This window comes from Delphinus delphis, chromosome 19, assembly GCF_949987515.2.
Source record: "Delphinus delphis chromosome 19, mDelDel1.2, whole genome shotgun sequence".
In the NCBI taxonomy this organism is placed as follows: domain Eukaryota; kingdom Metazoa; phylum Chordata; class Mammalia; order Artiodactyla; family Delphinidae; genus Delphinus; species Delphinus delphis.
In genome coordinates, this window is record NC_082701.1 from 23,333,893 (window position 1) to 23,353,684 (window position 19,792).

General features: G+C 55.3%; 2 protein-coding genes across 2 annotated transcripts; both read right to left on the reverse strand.

The window, feature by feature from the left end:
• Positions 1-11,147: 11,147 nt before the first annotated feature.
• On the reverse strand, positions 11,148-13,020 carry HOXB5 (homeobox B5). Its single transcript, XM_059997844.1, has 2 exons — positions 12,167-13,020; positions 11,148-11,487 (listed from the first exon to the last, which is right to left on the reverse strand). The coding sequence occupies exons 1-2, from the start codon at positions 12,726-12,728 to the stop codon at positions 11,240-11,242; spliced, it is 810 nt and encodes a 269-aa protein (XP_059853827.1). The 5' UTR covers positions 12,729-13,020; the 3' UTR covers positions 11,148-11,239.
• Positions 13,021-14,829: 1,809 nt separating this feature from the next.
• On the reverse strand, positions 14,830-17,430 carry HOXB6 (homeobox B6). The gene is made up of 2 exons (XM_059997891.1): positions 16,683-17,430; positions 14,830-15,660 (listed from the first exon to the last, which is right to left on the reverse strand). Exons 1-2 carry the CDS (start codon positions 17,095-17,097, stop codon positions 15,401-15,403), a joined length of 675 nt encoding a protein of 224 aa, XP_059853874.1. The 5' UTR covers positions 17,098-17,430; the 3' UTR covers positions 14,830-15,400.
• Between the last annotated feature and the right edge of the window lie 2,362 nt (positions 17,431-19,792).

Below are 19,792 nucleotides of genomic sequence, written 5' to 3' on the forward strand. Positions count from 1 at the left end.
GAATAATATCAATTTCTTTAACAAGTACATCAACAAAACAAAAAGCAACCCTCTAACCACCATGCTCTAAAGGTCTCTGCCCATCCCTAGTCCTGGGACCCTTGCAGGTGGATAGGAGGAGAGTTTCCACCTACCAGCAACTAAGCCCAGAGACCCTCTGATTTTCTATCCCAAATCTAGATTACCAAGGTTGGCTTCTGGGCCCGATTTCTAACTTTCTAACACCAACACTCTCTCAGCCAGGCTGGACTCACCTATATTTGAAAAATCACACACACACACACACACACACACACTAATATTGTAGTTATCTTTGCCAGGAGAGGGTCCAATAAGTAATCTCAGAACCCCATTTAGGCACCCAGGGAGACTGGCACCTGACCCTGGATCCACAGACAAAATGTGTGGATAGGACCCCCAACAGCCCCCCAGCGTCAAGCAGGGGCTTTTCCAAGTCTTGTCAAGGGCCACTTTAGTGAGGGGCTCCACGACCCCTTCCAGCTGGCCAGGCCCCTCCCCCACCCCATACCTCCTGTCCTTCTCAACTCGCCTCCCTGAAACCCGTCCAACTCGAACGCTTTTCGGAATTTGGGGAGGGCCAATGCGCTGGCCACCGGGGCCTCTCTGCTGCTCTACACTTTCTCAAGAGATGCGGTCCAGGTGCCCCAAGCACCCCAAAAGAGAGGGATGGGAAGCAGAGCCCGCGGGGCTGTGTGTGGCTGATTCTGGGGACAGAGCGCTGGGCGCTGAGAGCCGCCACCTGCCCATCCCACCGAGGCGCCGCACCCCCCACCCCAGCCAGTCCCACCGCGATGGGTGGAGGACTCGGTTTATCTGCGACTTCCAAGACGGGGTTCAGAGCAGGAAGCTGCCTCTCCCTCCACCCCCGAAGAGCACTAACATTGATACGCATAATAATAAGAACCAAGGCTCCACCCGCGTTCAGAGCCACCTCTCCGGCGCTCCCGGTGGCTCGCTGGCCCGCCGGCCGCCTTTTCCCTGCAGCTACAGGTTGCTGGAGTGACCTCTCGCTGCTCAGCCCCTCCGCGGTCCCGGGCGTGCCCAGCCCGCGCCGCATCGGCTACTTTTTGTCGGCGGGGAGGGAGGGACTGAGCGAGGGAGAGAGACCCTGAGGCCAGGAGGCCCGCACCGCCAGCGGCGCGGAGGAGCGCCAGGCCCGGAGGGGCGCGGGCGGGAGTACTCACCGGGCCGCTCCCCGCGCCCTCCAGGCCGCCAACCCGCCCGCGGGCCCGCGCGGCCCCCGACGAGCTCGCTCTCGTCCACTATTGTGTGTTCGGAAAACCGAACCGCTGCGGCGGGCAGAGGAGCTCCGGGCCCCCTTGGCGGCCGGAACAAGACTTTTTTTTTTTTTTTTGGTGTGTTTTTGTTTTTGAAGCGCAAGTTTTCGTATTAATCTCATACTTTGGCAGTCTTTGTTAAACAGCTAGGCGCGTCACCAGGCTCTCGAACATTTTAATAATTTTTAGACGCCGTGACCTGCGGTTCACCCCTCTCGGGCCTCCCCCACGAGCAGGCAGTTACTATAATACGCTCGCGCAGTTCGCTCGGTCATATTGAATTTTGCGCAGGTCATTACTTGGGAGAAAAATGACAGAGCAAGGAATTTGATTCAGCTCATCCTCTCCAGCTCTTTTCGCCAGAAACTTCTCTCCCCTTCCCCCCACCCCCACCCCCAAAAAGTCCCATTCGGATAGAACTCAGCCCGGCCCCGCCTCTTCTTTGATATTCCATCATTCCTATATTTTTTGTCAGCTCTCGTTCGGGGGCCAAGAGGGAAAGGGTAGAACTCCGCGGGGGTTCCCTTTGCGGCCTGTGATGGAGGCTGGCACCTGGAGAAGTGGAAATGTGGGGATCTGGGTCCCAGAGAGCAGGCCTCAGCCAGAGCCCCCTTCCCTCCTTCCTCCCCTATAAATGGCTGTACTGACAACGCCTGTATTCCCACCCAACTGCACACTGCATCTGCTTTGTTCTACCCCTCAATGCCAGAGAGACCCCCATTTCTGCCAAAACTTTAGAGGCTCCAGGGCCCCAGGAATGACCCCTCTACCTCCTGGTGCTGAGATTTGGTTCACAGGCCAGCATGTTTGGGGAAGATAGAATTCTGAGAGAAGGGCTGGACTGCACTGGTCAAAGCTGGGGCACTGGCTTTCAGAGGCTTTAGTTGTCCTTTAAAAATCAAACAGTATCCTCCCCATCTGCATTTTTATTTAAAACTACTTTTCATCTGTACAGTAACTCCTTTGCCTGCCCCCAGCACCACCACAAGGAGGTTGAGGAGGAAATCAGAGAGGTGTTAAAAATACTCAAGAGATTTTCTTTGGTTTGTCCCTCCAGGATCAGAAATAGGTGATGGGCCAGCAACACATTTCCCCCTTTCTCCAGCCTCCAAGGAACCAGCAGAAGTAGATCAGGTGACTCCCCTCCACCCAGTTCAAGTCTAGGGGGAGTGTCTGCAAGGGGGTATCTCCCTAGTGCGGGGAGGCCGGAAGAGAGCATCCCAAGGTACCCAGCTTGGCCTGGGATGGCAGAGGACTCCTCTTTCTCATTCTGAGGCCCCTCCAGCCCAGGACCTTGGGCTGCTCCAGTCTATTCCACAAAACTATCAACTTGCTAACATACTGTCCTGGAATGGAGGGAAAAGAGACTGAGGAGGAACAGAAAGAGATAGATTCTCCAGTTCAGGTTTTGACCTCTACCTCCTCCAGACCCTAGGAATTCCCTATGGCCTGACTCCCCAGAAAAACTTGCCTGAAGGCCAAGCAGAAATGAGGACCCACACCCAATTGGTTTAATTTTTTAAAAATATTGGGGTCAAATTGATTTGAAATTTGACATTAAACTGTGGTCTCTTCTGGCCATATTTCAAAATGCATCTTTATAAAAACTCCCAGGTCCTCTTTTTTTCTGGCGGACAAACACCCAGAGAGTACCTCCTATATTAAATGCTTAGAAGAGAATATGATGACATCTCATAAGGCAACAAACCGTCACGTAAAGACCCCAAATAAGCATATGCCCTGGTGTTATAATTAGTCTCTCTAAGCATTTTACTTATGAGCTAAGCTTAATGCACGGATTCAAGGTTCATTTAAGGTTGCCAGTTAAAAAGATCTCTGTGAGTCCATCCAGTATTTTTCCTTCTCATTTCCCCTCCCTCCTTGAAATAGGAAGAGAGGGATTCTGGAAGAACATACAAGTGTAGGTTTGGGAGAGAGTGAGAGAATTAACAAGCTAACCTTCTTTCAATATCCAAGTGCTTAAACCCAAGCAATTGGGAAAGAGGGATGGGAGTTTTTAAACTCCGTCCAGTCCTGGCCCATGGTTACTGGACTCCAACTGCCTGGACCCCGTCTGGGGGTAATCCCTGAAAAAAACAGGCCTGCCTGGAGGGAGGAGGAGCTGGGGGATCCAGCTGTTTGGCCCCTTTAGGGGAAGCCTAGTGGGGCTGATGTGGGTTGGAGTCAGGTCTTCACCTTGGAAGACTTCTTTGGCCCCACCAAACGTCCTGCAAGGACGTGTGGGTAATTGGATTTTTAAAATGTGTGCGGCTGGGTAGGTTTTAATTAAATTTTATATGGTGACTCAAAGGTTGTCTTTGGGAGAGAAAATTGCGCAGAGGATTGGCCATGCCCAGAGCGCTTTCTTTTGTGCAGCTCCCCACCCCACCAGAGCCAGTCTGGGGAGAAGGGTTTCTTCCTCCCTCAGTTTCTCCTTCCCCAGATCTGCCTCTTCCCTCTCCAGTTCCGCTCCCGCACTCCCCGAGCCCACAAGTCTTCCTTACCTCGAGCATCCCTTGCTCGCTTTCTTCTCTCTTCACACACACACACTGCCTCCTCCCCTCTTCCACCCCGCCCCAGCCGCTAGACGCCGCTGCGGCCGGCTCACGCACGCTGTAAACTTTTGACCCTCCAACTTCGCGACCCCTCGGGCAATAACACTGGCCTCACGGCCCAGGGTCTCATTCTGCTGCGCCGGCTGCAGAAACCCAAACGCAAAACGTCTTCCCTGCCCTTCCTCCCCCGCCCCCACTAAGGGCCTTAGGCCTGGAGAAGAGGAGTCAGTCTTTCGATTGTTCAATAACTCCTCCTCGGGAAAAGATGCTGACTCCACTTCCGGCTTTTTGCACCACTTCCCGTATTTTCACCGTTCTCTCATGTTTAGATGCCTGGAAGAGCTTTTGACGACCCACCCCTCTCGATTCTTGTCCCCCAGAATGGGGCCGCAGTTGCCGTTGACAGGAGTGGGGACATATGGGAAGCCATAGAATGGGCTGAACTGGAGAAGGGTGTTTCTGGGGTGAAAAGTGGAGAGAGCTTGGAGCAAGTGTTCCTTGGGAGAGGAGGGGGCCATAGGCCCCCAAAAGGCTGGAGAGAGAGCTCAGCGTCCAGGCTTTGCGAGGCCCAGCGGGCCCGGGGCCACCTTGCGCGGCCGCTCGCTGGCGCCTTGGAGGCTCCAGCCTGGCTGTGAACTTGGTCTAAGGCGGACTCTACTGGCAGCTCGGGGACGTTACAGCCTCAGCCTCTGCCTCTCGGCCAACGCAGCGGCCGCGCGGCGACCTGCGCTGTTTCGGTTTCCTTTGCTCCCAAATATCGCTTCCCAAGCCCCCACTTCTCATAGAGAAGGATTTTGTTCCTCCTTTCCTTGGGGCCCTTGGGGGTCGGAAAACAGAAAAGAGAGAGAGAGACACACAGAGAGAAAAAGAGACTGGAACAAGCAGAAGCTCCGATATACAGGGATTATGCTCCATCGTGTCTCCAAGCCCCAAAGAGGAGATGTTCCCACATGCAGGGACTTTCCCCCTTCCGCTCCCCTAAACGCTTCTTTTCAGGCTGAATCCCCTCCTCTCCACCTGGCCCTCCTGGGTCATGTCTTGGCTAGGCAAGCGGTGTTCGGGCCTGCGAAGTACCTTTCCTCTCTAGACACATTCGTCCCTACCCCACTGGGCTCCGAGGTCACGGATCGCCGCAGCCAAAGTCAGCCGCCGCGCTCAGAGGCTGCACCGAGGCCGCAGCTCTGGGGGCTCAGCCCGAATCCACTCGGAGAGAAAGACCAGAGCGTGGCTGTGCAGCTAGGGAGGAAAAGCTAGAAGATGCGAAGACGAGATTTAGGGAGAGAAAAGACAGGACAGAGGACACCTAAATCATAGAGAAAGGAGAAAGAAGGGGGAGAAAAAGGGATTAAAAGTTATAAAGGTGCTGATATTCGGGGTCCGACAGGTCCAGAACTGCCCGAAGTCCAATCCTCTCCAGTCTCCTAAATACCCCACTTCCTCTTGGAGCCCGAAATCTGGGTCTCAATCAATTCGCCAAAAGGAGGGGAAATCGGTCTAAACCTGTGGGCCTGCCCCCAGCCCGGCTGGGAGCGATGGAGGTGGCGGCGGTGCGGCCAGCGGCACGTAATGTATGCGGCAGCGGCTCGGAGCCCCAAGTAGGCCGGCGCTCCGGCCCTGTCTGCTGACCTCTGCGTGATCCCGGACTCTATGAATTATTGATGAGATATGAGCGTTGATTTCCCCTTTCAGGATGCAAACTCCATTATATTGTTAAAATGGCGATTTAATCGTTGAGAATAGCTTTTGGTGTGGGTTTTTTCCCCAAACTCATTTGCGCCTCCTTCCTTTTCATTTAACTCTCTTAATTAAATCCTTTAACAGATTTTAATCACTTTTTGGAGGGAGGGGTAGGAGGAAGGGGAAAGACATCACTACTATCACCAACAAACACTAAAAACAAGCCAGAAAACCATAAAAAGCTTCTACCTTGGGGAAGTTGAAAGGAAGGTGGGGAGGGGGTGTTAGCCCCTCTAGAAAGGTCGTGCTGGGAACAACCACCAGAGGATACATCCATCCGAGTGCTGGGGCAAACTAACTCTGACAAGGAAGTGTTGGGCCTGGGAGGTGTCTAATTCCACCCCGGAGGAGACTTGTGTGTGGAGTCCGACTGTGGAGAGTAAGTCAGGCTTACCCTTCTTGCTGAGAAGTCGAGGGACATGGAGCTTGGGGAAGACACGTGTTTCTTGAGGGGAGCGATTCTCCAATCTGAAACCCGGGGCACGGCTTACCGAGAAATGTCCATTCTCTTTAGGGCCCCCATTTCTCCCCTCCCCCACCCCAAGCAGCTCGGTTTCCAGGCGGTGTCTGGGTTAATTAATATGGATGTGTAACAGCGCTGCAGCAATCGATAAATCCCGCTGTGGGCAGATCCCAGCCTCGAAATCCGATTACTCTGAGAAACTCCAAAAAATGGAAACAGTGACCAGTGGGCTCTCCGCTAAAAGAGGGGAAAGGTTCTTGCTAAGCGCCATTCTCCTTGGTTGGCCGGGTTGGTCCCCAAGCTGGGAAACCCATGCAGGCAAGCGCCTTCTCTGCTCTGTCCCGAAAGGGACTGAGTCTGGGGGACTGTGCTGAACGGTTCACTTCTCCCTTGCTCTGAATCCTTGGCTTCCACCTCAGCATCCAAACCCCAAGGATAAAGGAACCAGCCCAAGAGAGGAGCTTCCACGTGGATCCTGCCCCCATACCCTGCCCCCCCAAACCCCAGAGAATACTTCTCACAGCCAGGGAAGAGTTAAGTGTCCCTGTTGCAGTTACCGAGAGGAAGCCGATGAAATATGGGCGCTTGGAACTCCAGGCCCGGCTGGCTTTCCTGTTTACATTTCTTTATACTTCCTCCTACCCCGAAGCCTCGGAGAAACAAAACAAAAAACCAAACCCAAAAAATAACCAAATAAAACAAAACAAAATTAAATTGTCCATTGAGTAGTGGTCAAGCTGGCCTCAGAGGGAAAAGGGAAATGTAGCCTTACCCTCCCGCTGCTGACCTCCTCTGCCCTGCCCGGGTGGAGGGTGCCGATGGATAGCATGAGGATTTGACTAGTGGGTTCTGGCCTGCAGCTCAGAGAGTTGGGGCCTGGACCCAGCTGGGGAGGGGAACCAGATGGGAGAGGAGAGAGAGAAACAGCTTTCCCTGAGAACGTCTTGAGGAAGACTGGAGAGGAGGACACAGGTCTGGGGCAGAGAGAGTTCCTTTGCACCAGAAACCATTGGAAAACTCTCATCCTCTCCCCCAACACGTCCTTGCTGGGGTTCAGGGGAGACAGTTGCCCAGAAAACCTGAAGTGGGGAAGAGGAAAGCCCAGCTAGGGTGGGGTCTTCTCCAGGTAGGATCTGCTCAGAGCCGGAGGAGACCCTTCAAGCGTTCTGGCTGTTGCAGCAGAAGTGGGCACCCCCGCCAGAGCTGCTCTTCACCACTCCGGAAAATCTCTCTAGATATGCTCAGCAGATGTCCCTGGGCCGCTGGGCCCAGATATTCTATATCAGAGTTTGCAGGACTGATGCGGGAGGGGGCCAGAAAATCTTTAGTGGCAGTCCTGGTGGTCTGGGGTTTCTGAGAGAGGGTGGCTGGCGGCATCAGAGTGAGACCAGGGGCACAATAGGAGTGGGGTTTCCCAGGAGACCCCAGGTCAGATTCTGTGCCCACTGCACTCTTCCTTTGCATCTCATTCAACTCATTTGCCTTGTCCAGAGTGGAAGCCTGTGGAAGTTATGCCTCCAAAATTTATTGGTATTTTAAATGGTGCTCGACATCCTTTGGGAACTGACCAGAGTCTCCTTTCCATGGGATACAAATGCCCCATCGTTTCGGGGGAGATGTGTCTTCACAGTAAGGCGAGGACCCCAAGCCCTCTGTCCTCTTTGCACTCAAAGCCTGTGAAAGGTCTCCCGTAAATCAGGCCTGGGCAGGGAATGCAGAGCTCAGGGAATAGAGAGCAGCTGCAGGAGAGAGAGGAAATTAGGAGAGAGTGCAGATGTTCTTTAATGTGAAATGGGGAGAATCTTGTCACCCTCTCCTTGTCCCAAAGATCAGAAACCCCTTAAGATGCCACAGGACCAATTCCAGGGACAATGGGAACTGACGAGCTAAATCCAGAGAGGGTGGGCTGGCAAAAGCAGGAGTGACAGGGTGGTTGACCCCCCCATGGGTCTTAAAATTGGGAGGTCAGTTTGGTGAGGAAGAGACCTCCAGTTTTTAGAAGGAGGGTGACTTATCCTTAGAAAATAATGGGCCCCAGGGAGTCAAATAATAAAATCCTTCTGGTTTGTGGTGCCACAAAACAAAGGGGCCTCTAGGCTCTGGTAGGGAGAGAAGAAGGAGGAAGGAGAGGAGAGGAGAGGAAACGAGCACCTTTCCAATTTTCTCTCCCAGCTCCTAAGTCCCTTTTTATTCTCCTGACAGTTGGGGCTGTGTGTTCTTCAGCAAGTTTTATTTTTGGAGGGATTTCCAGGGATCTACTTAAACACCTACATCCTCCAGATAAAAAAAGAAGCTCTCCCCTCCCCCCCACTCCTGGCCAGGAATTTGAGGGAAATTCACCCTCTGTCTGCTCCCTGCTTGGACCTCAGGACCCTACATAGAGCCAAGGCAGAAGGTTGGCCTGGGACCAAAAGGCTGAAGTTGGATGCAAAAGTGCCATGCTCCCCATCCCTGAATGCCCCAATGAGACCATAGAGAAGCAGGGGTACCCCCTTTCACGGGGTTCAAAGATCTAAAAGCCAGAGAGTGTCCCAGTGCAAGGCAGCCCACAGCAGCTGCGTTAGCCTTTCCCCGGACTTTTTCTCAGCTCAGATGTATGCAGATAAAAGTGCCCGGCGGCTCGCTCCCACACACCCCTGACAAATGAATGTCATAAAGTTCCTTTCCTGGGGGTGGGGAGATGTCTGTCTGAAGATACCCAGTAGTGAAGTGGCCCCCCCCCCACACATACGGGGCCCTCCCTTCAGCAGTAAACACCCCTCCTTCTTGCCCCCTAAATTTCCAAGGGCACTGAAGGAACCCACGCAAGCTTTTTCCCCACAAAGACTCAGACACTCCGGCAAATAAAACCAGGCACCCCGGACTGCAAAGGCCTTATTGAACGGAACTGAGTGCCCCTCTTCAGACACCCAGCTGGTCAGAACTTGGTGCAAAATCAGGCTAAATTTCCCCTACTTATCATCCCACAGTCCTGCCGGAGGCAAGGTTTCCTTCCCCCAGTTCCAAGCCCCACAATTGTGAGGGGAAAAGCAAAAACTGGAAGCGACTTACTGTGGGAGAGCTGGGCCTGGGCTGCTGCCACACCACCGCCTTCTGGGCTGGGAGAGCGCTCACCTACCTCTGCCCCCTTCCCCACCACTGCGAGCAGTTAAAGTGTCACTTAACATTCTGGAGAATGTGAAATATACCGCGCGGTGTCAACTCCCCAAAACCATAAAACTAACTTTATGGACCTCACGTGACTTTCTCGAGCCAGTGAGGGGTATCTGTCTGACTTCTCCGCGATTTTTACGATCTAACTTCAAGATAAAACCCCTATCCATTTGACATCTAAATGTCATAGCGACTTTTGGGATAGTTTGCTATGGGCAAAGGGGGACAAAGTCAAGGGGGAAGGGGGAAGGAAGGCCCAGTAGAGCCACCAAGACCCTCAGCTGCCTCCTCACCAGCTCCCCTCCCCCCACAAGTCCTGTAAGAAGTTGGGCCAAGCTGGAAGGGATTGACCGGGTAAGTGTCCAGACTTGACTTGTGCTCAGGGTGGAGGCTGACTTGGATGGAGGAGGACTGGCCCCTGGCCCTGAGCCAGTCCAGTTGATGGGGGAACCAAGGGTCTTCCAGGAGGGACCCGAGCTCCTAATCAAGAGGGCAGGTCAATTGGGCCCCTGGAGAGAGGAAGCCCTTGATAAGTGTAGAGAAGACTGAGGGTGAGAGGAAACCTTTGAAATTGAGCTGATTTTTTTTTGGTTTTTTTGGCCTTAGTGGGTGGCAGAGCTGAATTGGGATTTGGACCAGGGGACAGTGGCGCTGGGCAGGCCTGTTTCACCGCCAAAAGGCCAGGAGCCTCCTGCTCAGGACTTAGGCCCAGATTACTTTCCGCTAAGAGGTTTCCAGAGACTTTTTGGCCAGCTGGTGGAAGGCCAGGGTGGAGTCCAGCTCAGCAAAGGCTTGCTTTTCGCCCCAGCCTTGCCCCTTGCCCCTTGCCCCAGGCTCATGTGGGGTTCCTGGGTCTCTCAGTCCCCCAGGCATGAAAGCCTGTCCCCTGGCCCAAGTACCGCTGACCAAGCAGAGACATAGGTGGTTGAGAGGGGCTGCTGGTGAGCGTCCTGCTTTCCCTTCCCTACACCCCAGATCTATCAAGAATGGTCTAGGGTGTGCCCGGTGATGGGAGAGGCAGGCCCCAGAGAAAAGACAAGTGGAAGGGCAGTGGAGGAGGGGAAACATTTATTTGACTTCAAGGAAAGCTACAAACAAATACCAAAAGCGAATCACTGAGACAGGCCCGCCCGGCAAAGACAGATTTCACATGTAGCACAGCATCCACTCGCTCACTACAAATGGTCTTGGAAGTGAAATGGGTAGGGAGGAGAGGATAGGTCTGACCCAGACTATCCCCATATTTACAAGCTCTGGGCCCTCTATGCCAGACCCATGAATTCACAGAGAAATACACACGACATTTTACACTGAGGGTTATTTTTGTTTCCGGATGCTCTAGGACCAGGCCTTGTGGGGCCTACCCAGGCGGCAGGAACTTAAATCTCAGTATTTATCGGCCCTCTTCTCAACATCACCCTTTGGTCCTCCCCGGCCCCCTCCCACCCCAGGACCAAGTCTTGGGAGACTTGGGCCTGGGAGTGGGGAGGGAGGAGGAAGAGGAAGGTGGAATGAGACACAGTCATGGACTCCGGTCTCCGAGGCCAGCTCAGCTGGGCCCGGTGCTGCGGCACTATCCGACCTCAACTGCTGCCCCTTTTAGAGAAGTTTCTAGCTGAAACTCAAAATACAGCGATCATCCTTTTATAAATAAGTTAGAAGAACACAGATGGGGAGGGGAAAGTTCACATTAAACATGCGAGTTTCTTTTTGTCCTGGGGGAAGGAGTGCAACCACAGACACGAACGTTCAGGAACACTGGCGGATTTGGGGTGAGCAGAGGGGAGTGGGGAGCATGGTGGGAAAATAATAATTATCATTATTATTACAATAATAACAAGATTAACCAGTCCAAGAGAGAGGGAGCCACAGGAAGACTTAAGACCAAACGAAAAATCGTAGCACAAGGCCCGGGCGAGGCAGGCTCGTGGGAACCGGTCCCCAGCGGGCAGCGGCAGCGCGGGGAGGCTTGGAGGGGCCAGGGCTGGGAGCAGCACGGGCTCTTGGGCCGCCCGGGGCTCCTCCCGGCGGGCTCAGGGCTGGAAGGCGCTGCCGGCTGTAGCCAGGCTCATACTTTTCAGTTTGTTGTCTTTCTTCCACTTCATGCGCCGGTTCTGGAACCAGATCTTGATCTGGCGCTCGGACAGGCAGAGCGCGTGGGCGATCTCGATGCGCCGCCGCCGCGTCAGGTAGCGGTTGAAGTGGAACTCCTTCTCCAGCTCTAGGGTCTGGTAGCGGGTATAAGCGGTCCGGGCCCTTTTCCCGTCCGGCCCGGTCATATCTGGAGCAGACAGAGCAGCGAGGCAACGTTATTCCGGTTAAGGGAGGGGGCCCTGGGTGGGAGGGGGGCGTGGAGCAGGACCCAGGCGTCCCTGGCACCCAGCTCACCGCAGCTCCAATTCTCCCCACTCCAGATGCCCGCATCCGAGCTCGCTTTCTGCACCCCTTTCTCCTGCAGCCCCCACTTCTGCTGGCAGCGAGTGCGCCCGGCTTTGTCTCTTGCTCCCTCCCTGTGCCTCACCCTTCGCTGGGCTCAGGCGGTCGCTCACCCCGGGAGGGAGGAGAACGGTTGCACTTTTGCCCTGGAAGGCTCGTTTTACTGCTCGCCCCTCCTCTGCTAGAAACAGTCTCAAAATTTCGGGGGCAAAGCAGGATCCTTCCCCACGTTACATAAACCTCATCCTTCATCCTAAAGCTAGTTCAAGCTGGGCAAATAAAACCTAAGGCGAATCTGGGAACAAATTATTAAAAATACTCCTCCCCAAACCCCCAGCTAAAGACCTTCTTTGACTCTGTCCCCCCGAGCTGAGCTGTGAGGACCCTCTTAGAGACTTCTTCCCCTCTGGAGGAAAGAAATCTATATTTGAGGAAAAGCCAAGTTCTCCTCGCCGCCGCCCCCCCCTTCAAACGCGGAGAAGGAAAGCCGAGAAGACAAAAAGGGGAGCGAGAGCGAGAATTACCATGGCTGATGTGAAGCTTCCTCATCCAGGGGAATATCTGCGGAGTCTGCCCCTCGGGCGCGGCTGTGGAGGTGGCCATGGGCTCTGGCTGCGCCCGAGCTAGGCTTGGGCTGCTTAGCTGGCTCGCCGCTTCCTCGGGCTCCGAGGACACGCTGGCCTCGTCTATTTCGGTGAAATTGGCGCTGGAGCTGGCCGGGGTCGCCTGGTCGGAGGGGGACGAAGCAGAGGGCTTGGCGCCGTGGCTGTCGCCGTTGGTGCAGGGCAGGGACTCGGGCGAGGACAGGGAGCAGCTCGACGCCGCTTGCCTGAAGCGGGGCTCCTGGGAGGGCGCAGGGAAGGCGCGCGAGCTCTCGCCCACCGCCCCAAAGTGGCTGGAGGAGGCCGAGGAGCGGTTGACGCTGAGGTCCATCCCATTGTAATTGTAGCCGTAAGAGCCGGTGTGCATGGCAGCGGGATCCCTGTAAGAGCCGCTCAGAGAGCTGCCACTGCCATAATTTAGCAACTGATAGTCCGGGCCATTTGGATAACGCCCCGAGAAGGAGTTTACAAAGTACGAGCTCATTTGGGTGATTTTGGAGGGCTTGATTTGTGGATCGTGGTCGTTATAACCCTGTGCTTCACGATTTATGATGTATTAATGAATTATAGCGATGCACTGTACTTCGTTTTGCTATGTATGCGGCCAAATATGGGGGGGGTGGAAGGGGGATGGGGGGGCGTTAGGGAATCACGTGCTTTTGTTGACCAGTCGTAAATTCTCGCTGATGACCTCAAGAGGTAATTCATGCTCTATGGTTACAAATAATGACGATCCGAGAATCGTTAGGGCCGATTCAATGCGAGCCTCCGAGAGAGGGGGAAAAAGGAGAAGGGGGAGAAACAGGGAGAAGGTTGGCGGCGGCCTCTGAGCAGAGCGCGCCACCTCCCGGCGAACGGCGGGAGCGCGGGCCGCAGACAGCCATGGCGGCGACAGCTGCCTCCCTGCCGGCTCCGTGCAACCGCGGGGCTCGAAAGAAACCCGGCCTAGACTCACCCACAGGGTTGAATCTTTTAGAGGAGAAACCCGGTCGAGCCTTTACCCACTTTCTCGGGAGTGGAGTTCGTCTGTCCATCGGTCCTTCTCCCTGTCGTTTTTATTATTATTATTGTAACAACTCTGGATAAGATGACCCAAGATTGAGTTGCTCTTCCCTTACTCGGGCTTTGCAAGTCTCCGAGTTGGGGACGGAAATGGGGGAGAGGTTGGAAGATGTGTGTGAAAAACAATGATTGCAAAGGGTTTCCCCTGTGAGCTCAGCCTGGCCTGCTTCCTGACCGGGATGCAGTGGCCCGTCCACAGCATCCAAGCTGAGCCGGTGAGGCTAAGCTGAGGGTTCGAAGGAGAAGCCTTCGCTTCTCCTTGTTCCCTTGGAAGTTTGAAATCCTCTTTCTGACCTCTTCCTCATCCTTAGCCCAGGATGGAAGAAGGGCAGAGCAAGACAGAGACCCCAAAGGAAGAGGCCGGCTGGGGCTAAGTGGCCTAGTTGCGAGAAAAACGGTGGAGATGACCGTGTCGGGGCTGGGGTTTGGGTGTAAACATGGTCCTGAGAGTTTGGGACCAAGGCAGAATCCTTTCACCTTCTCACCAGATGCCCGCTACTGCCTTGGGATGCCCCACTTGAGACCCCTTGCTGGCGTCTGGGTAGTTTCAGAATTTGCCCAGCGGCCCACTCCTTCCCCGGAAAAGGGTTCCGAGGACCCGCGGCCCCTTGCTGAGCGCGCTGGGCGGCCAAAGACCGCCACAGCTGGGCCCCTTCTGCCAGGCGGCTATTTTCTTTAAAAATAAAAAAGGGAGAGAGAGGGAGGAGGAAGAAAGGAAAACAGTCTCCGCAGCTTGCCGCCTGGCTGAGGGTGAGGGTGAGGGTGAGGGTGAGGGTGGGGGTGGGGAGAGAATGGGTCGGTTTTTGTTGATGGGATGAGACCGAACTGCCCCATCACCTGGCCTCCTGCCCTCAGGTCTCCAAAGAGCAGGGGGAAAGTCTTGCCCTTCGCCCGGCGCCTGCCGGCGGCTTCACATTCCCCTACTTGTCGCTGAGCTACTACTTGAGGCAGGAAGGGGTGCCGGGAGTCTTCAGCTGAGGGCAAAGAGATAGATATCCGGTGGCCCCAATTTAGGCCAGGAGCCGAGGGCCAAGGCCGGCGGAGACCAGGCCATGTGGGCAGGCCAAAGACCACGGGCCTTGGCGATCCTGTGGAGAGAACAGCGCTGCTGAGGCACTGAGACCCGCCTGGCTCAGTCTCTGCAAGAGCTCCCGGCTGGAGGGCCTTGGTGGCGTCCCTCGTGCCACGGACAAACGAGGAAATGCTAGAGACTAAGAGGGAAACGGCCCTTCTCCGTCCCCCAATTCCGCACCAGGAGAGGCCGTTGTGAGCCTCAACACCGGCGAGGTGAAGCGCTGGAGCTTGGGCCGAACCGCTGCAGCCTTTATCGCAACTGTAACTTCCGAGCCCTCTGGGGCCGACCAGGGCTCCTGCCTTTGCTGTGGAGTTTCCGGCACGGGGACGCAGGGGTGGCGGTGGGGGTAGGGGAGTGGCAGGGGAGGAGCAGAGGTGACCCAGCAGCGAGGTTTTACGTCTTTATTATTATTATTATCATTATTAATAATATTAATATTATTACCGAAGTATTTCACGTCCAGAGCTAAAACAAGACTACAAACACAACACATAGAAAATTAATAAAATAGAACTTTGTTTTCTTCTGGGGCTCCTCTTCTTACTTCTAGGTAGTATGTGCTCCTTCCAGTGGCTTTGGGGAGGGGCTGGGAGAGAGGTCTGGGGTCAGGGAGTCTTCGAGGCCCCCGCTGAGGGGACTGCGAATCTACCATTGAACCGTGCACGGGGGACATGGACGAAATGAGACGCGACACGGACAAGAGCGTTTTGCTCTGCTTCCAGGAAACATCAAGTGAGTCCGGTCCTCAGTTCTCACGGGGGAGCCTCTTTGGGCTGAGGAGGTTCCACGGCGATGGAGGGGGCGCTGGGGTGCTGGCTGGGCTCAGGCAGCGCGGCCTCCCAGCGCCCAGCGAGAGCTTTGCGGGCGGGGGCATCCAGGAGAGCAGTGGCCCCGCCTGTCGCGCGCTGGAGAGCAGGTCCCCAGGCTCCCCCGCCCGCAGAGCCTTCTCGGGGCTCTCCGATGCCCTCGGCTCCCCGAAGGCCTCTCCCTTCGCGTCCCCCCGCCCCCTTCCAGCGCCTTCATTCGGCTGGTTTTTCTTCTTCCTCCTCGGCACTGAGCTGAGACGCGCTGAGCAGTTTGCTCTCCTTTTTCCACTTCATGCGCCGGTTCTGGAACCAGATCTTGATCTGCCTTTCCGTCAGGCACAGGGCGTGCGCTATCTCGATGCGCCGCCGCCGCGTCAGGTAGCGATTGTAGTGAAACTCCTTCTCCAGCTCCAGCGTCTGGTAGCGCGTGTAGGTCTGGCGGCCTCGCCGGCCACTGGGCCCAAAGGAGGAACCTGTTACGCAGAGAGGAGATGCTGAGGCCTGGGGTCACCAGGGCCAGAGCCCCCCTCCCCCACTCGACCCTCGAACGGGGACTCTAGCCTGTCCCGGGATGCCCTCCACTCTCCCTGTTTCCCTGACCCCCTTCCTTCCTCACTCCTCCAGCGCCCCCTCCAGATTCCCTCCAGGTCTCCTAGGCTTACGCCTTCTGTCTAGATTCTTGGTGGGGGGATGGGAGGAGCAGTTTTAAATCCCACCTGAGCCTAGGGGGAGGGGCTGGGAAAGCACTGGCCAGGTATGTCTCTTCCTAGCCGCATCTTTTCTTTCCAACCATCTGGCTCCCCCACCATCCTGTGATAGATTCCGGCCCTTAATCCGTAATGACGTAGATCGATCCGTAGTTGGCATTAAGGGCTCCTCACTTTCGTGTCCCTTTAATGGACATCAATTTGGGACTTAAGGCCGACAAATAATCCAACCTGAGATCCCAGCGCCTGCTTCTCCTTCTGTTCCCCTCCGCCTGCTCCCTCTCTTTCTTCTCCTTATTCTCCCTCCCTCCTCTGACTACCACCCCTTTCCTGGTGCCTCATCTTTCCCCAGCCCCCGACCCCCAGGGAAAACCAGTCCGGGACAGACTCAACCCTCCCTCGCCAGCGTCACGCCGCCCCTCTTCCCATGACGCACTCCGTTTTTAATGAACAGTCTTGGGGTGGGGGGATCGGACCAGAGCTGGGGGCGACAGGGAGAGCCCAGCCAGTGACTGCGGCCCCCTGCCCGCCTCCCTGACCCAGAATCCCGGCTGCGGCCTGGCGCTCCGGGAGAACACATTCCCCCTGACTCGGAGTGCATCTGGGACTTCGCAAACTTTGCAACTCCTGAGGGCGGGAGGGCAGCGCGGGAGACCGGTGCAGGCGCCCAATCTTCCCTAAGCTCCGACCCGAGACGCTCTCTCTGGAGGAGAAGGGGGTGCTCTCTAGCTCTGGCTCCGGGAGGGGGGCCCGTGGGGGTCGCGGCGGCCGCAGCAAGTCTCACTCACTGTTGCATGAATTCATCCGCTGCATCCAGGGGTAGACTGGGGTGGAGCACTTCTGCTCCTCCGCCTCGCCGAACACGCTCTTGTCCTGCGCGCAGTCGGACTTCCGCGGCTCCGGGTGGAACGGGGGCGGCTCGTCGGCACCCGAAAGCGCGCAGGCCGACTCCTTCTCGCGGTAGAAGGCCGGCGCCGGCCCGTAGTCGCAGGGCGCCGCCCGGCCGTAGCCGCTGCCGGCCGGCGGGTAATAGGAGGAAGCTGCAAAGCCCTTGTCCTGGCCGGGCCCGGGCCCGTAGGGCGTGGGGTAGTGCCTCAGCGGGTCCGCATAGCCCGACGAGTAGAGCGGGAGCTGGCCCAGGAAGGACTCCTGCCCGCTGGCCAGAGTGACGGGGAAGGTGGAGTTCACGAAATAGGAACTCATTGGGAGGGGAGGCGCGCGCGGCCGCTGCTGCTCCGCCGGGTTTATGATTTGTTGTGTTTTATAGTCCGAGCGCCGCGCCTATTAGTAGTATATCTGAGATTGGGTTTTAGCTGAGGGGGGATGGCGAGGTGCCAGTGAGGGCCAGAAGGAAATACAACCATCTGATCCAACACTGACCAATGGCAGAGGCAGGAATTGTCAAATAGCACCCAGGAGGAGCGCAGCCCGCGCTAGGGACCCGCGCACAAACCTATCAACCTTTTTTTTCCCCCTCCTTCTTCTCCTTCTGCTTTCTCTCTCTCTCTCCCCAACAGCACAACCCGTCCTGTTCCACCTACGTAGGGTCTGCGAAAGAGGCGTCTGTGCCTTTGAGGGAGGAGGGAGCACTTGGATTGATACCACCCCATCCCCCAGTGATCAAATAAATATATCCCTCCCCTCCCCACGCAGAAGAGGAAAAAGTTAATTGTGTTTTCAGAGAAGTTAACCCCTGCTTTGCTTGGGGTTAGGCAAGGCAGGGGTTATTCCCTCCAGGGAAGGTGGGTAAATGTCTCTGAATCTTGAATCTCAATCTCCTTAGAAGAGAGCTAAAGGAGGAGGCTGTTTTCTCGGGGTTTGTACTGGTAGAAGGGGAGAAGAGTTCTCCACTGATCAGCATTGTTTTCAGAAAGCGAGAAGCAAAGAAGAAACCCTCTCTTCCCAGGTTTTGAAAAACGTTTTTCCTGTTTCTCAGCTCTACTGCATCTCCTCCAAGCCTGGGTTTGTTATTCCTGCTTCTCTGCAACTCTTATGGTCTGAGAGACAGGCCAGAGCCTGCTGCCCAGAGGACCCAGAAGACTGGGAAATGGGAGCAGGGTCTGAGGCTAAGCTTCTCCCTCTGGTTGTGCAGCTAGGCTAGGAGCTTCTGGGAAGGCTACCGCTGCCGCTGCCCAAGACATCTTGCCTGGTTCTAGTGTGTACTGCTTGCTCTTGGCACAGGAAGGGGCATGGGGAAGAGGGGGATAGGGAGAGGAGGGGTGAAAGGCATCCTCCAACCTAGGTTGTCTGATCCCTATCCTGCCTGCAACCCTCCCTCCATCCCACCTCCTACCCCAAAAGACATTAGAATATACTGGGCTATAGATTCTTAGGAATCAAAGGTGTTTCAGTAAGTCTGGGTTCAGGGAAGAAATTGTTCCCTCCTCCAGGTCTGGGTCCTCAAACCCTCCTGATATTGGAGACAATCAGAGACCACTGGGAAGAGAGGAGCCCTTGCTCCTTTTCCAGGTCTCTCCAGAAGCTGGCAGTTCTCTTTAAAATTAATTCTTTCTCAAGACTTGGTTTTTGTTTAGTTTTATAAGGAGAGAGGGGGATTGGGTCCTCCTGGGGTTGCAGCAGGCAGCTTACAACTATCATTCCGTATCCCCTCTCCAGATGCTCACTACCCTTCTGTTTGTCTCTCAGCATCTCTACAATCCCTACCACGTCTCATGTCTGTATCACCCGCTTGCTACCTACAAGCTTTGGTGTGAGAGAGTGTGTACATCTCTGACTCTCTCTCTCTCTCTCTCTCATCTAAGGAAAATGAGCATTGGAGGCAGGCTGGAAGACTCAGCCATGGTGTATTTTCAACATTCTAATGTGCACGTGGAGGCTAGGCATAAAGGGTGACAACCTTTGGACCTGGGGCCAGGAAAGGGCCAGGGTGGGAGACAAAACCTGATGATGAAGGGGCCGGGCTGACCCTTCTCTGACTTGTTCTTTGGACTCCTTTTTATGGGACAGTTCTGCCCACTGAAGATGGCACAAGGCATTAGGAAAAGAGGTAGAGGGCTGAAGTTGGTGACCAAGGGTGGGAACTTGGTTGCTTGCAAAGTGGCCTCCAAGGCTCCCTGAACTCAGGACAACTTCTGGGCTGCAACTTCATGGCTAAGTGGCTATTCCCAGTTGTCCCATCCACCACTTCCTAGCCCAACTCTTTGGGGGGTTTTGTCAAGATTTAAGAAAATAAACTCAAGCCTCCTAATGATGGAGAGTCATAAGTGCTCTAATCCAGCTGTGGTCAGGCCCACTCCTGGAGAGGAATGGGGAGCATTTGGGCTGGAGGAGCAAGGTGGGGGGAGTGCCTCGTGTACCTCCCTCCTCCTTGCTCCTGAGGCGGGGCCTTCGGCCTCAGCCCTCTGTGCCTCCTCTCTGGCCACAATGTCCTCATACTAGGACTGGATGGTGTGGGCTTTTCCATGAAGCCTGGATAACATAAGATTTGGTGAGGGAGGAAGTCTTCCCCTGTGATAGAAACACAAGAATAATCGCCTTATCCTTAGAGTCACAGCCCCAAATTAACCTCACCTCTGCAGGTTGCCTGTCGTGAGATGGAGCCGCAAAGGCAGAGCCTGGGCGCCTGGAGTCCGGCATGAAAGGAAATAGCGCCTCATCGCTCTTATCTAAGCCCAGAGGTATTTATGAGCGTTTATTCGTCTGATCCGTTTGTTTGGGAGAAAGAGCAGGCAGGCAGGGCTGGGCCAGAGGCCGCCTGGCTTCTGGAGCCAGATCTCTATGAATCTGTCTGTGGTTCCGTCCACTGCCGTCTGTCTGTCTCCAAGGGGGAATATGTAAATACACAGTGGGCACAGCCATCGGCAGGTCTGGGGTGTCTCCCCCTGCTCAACGAGAAAGTGTGTGTATGGAGAGGCGGATATAAACGTGTACTAAGTCT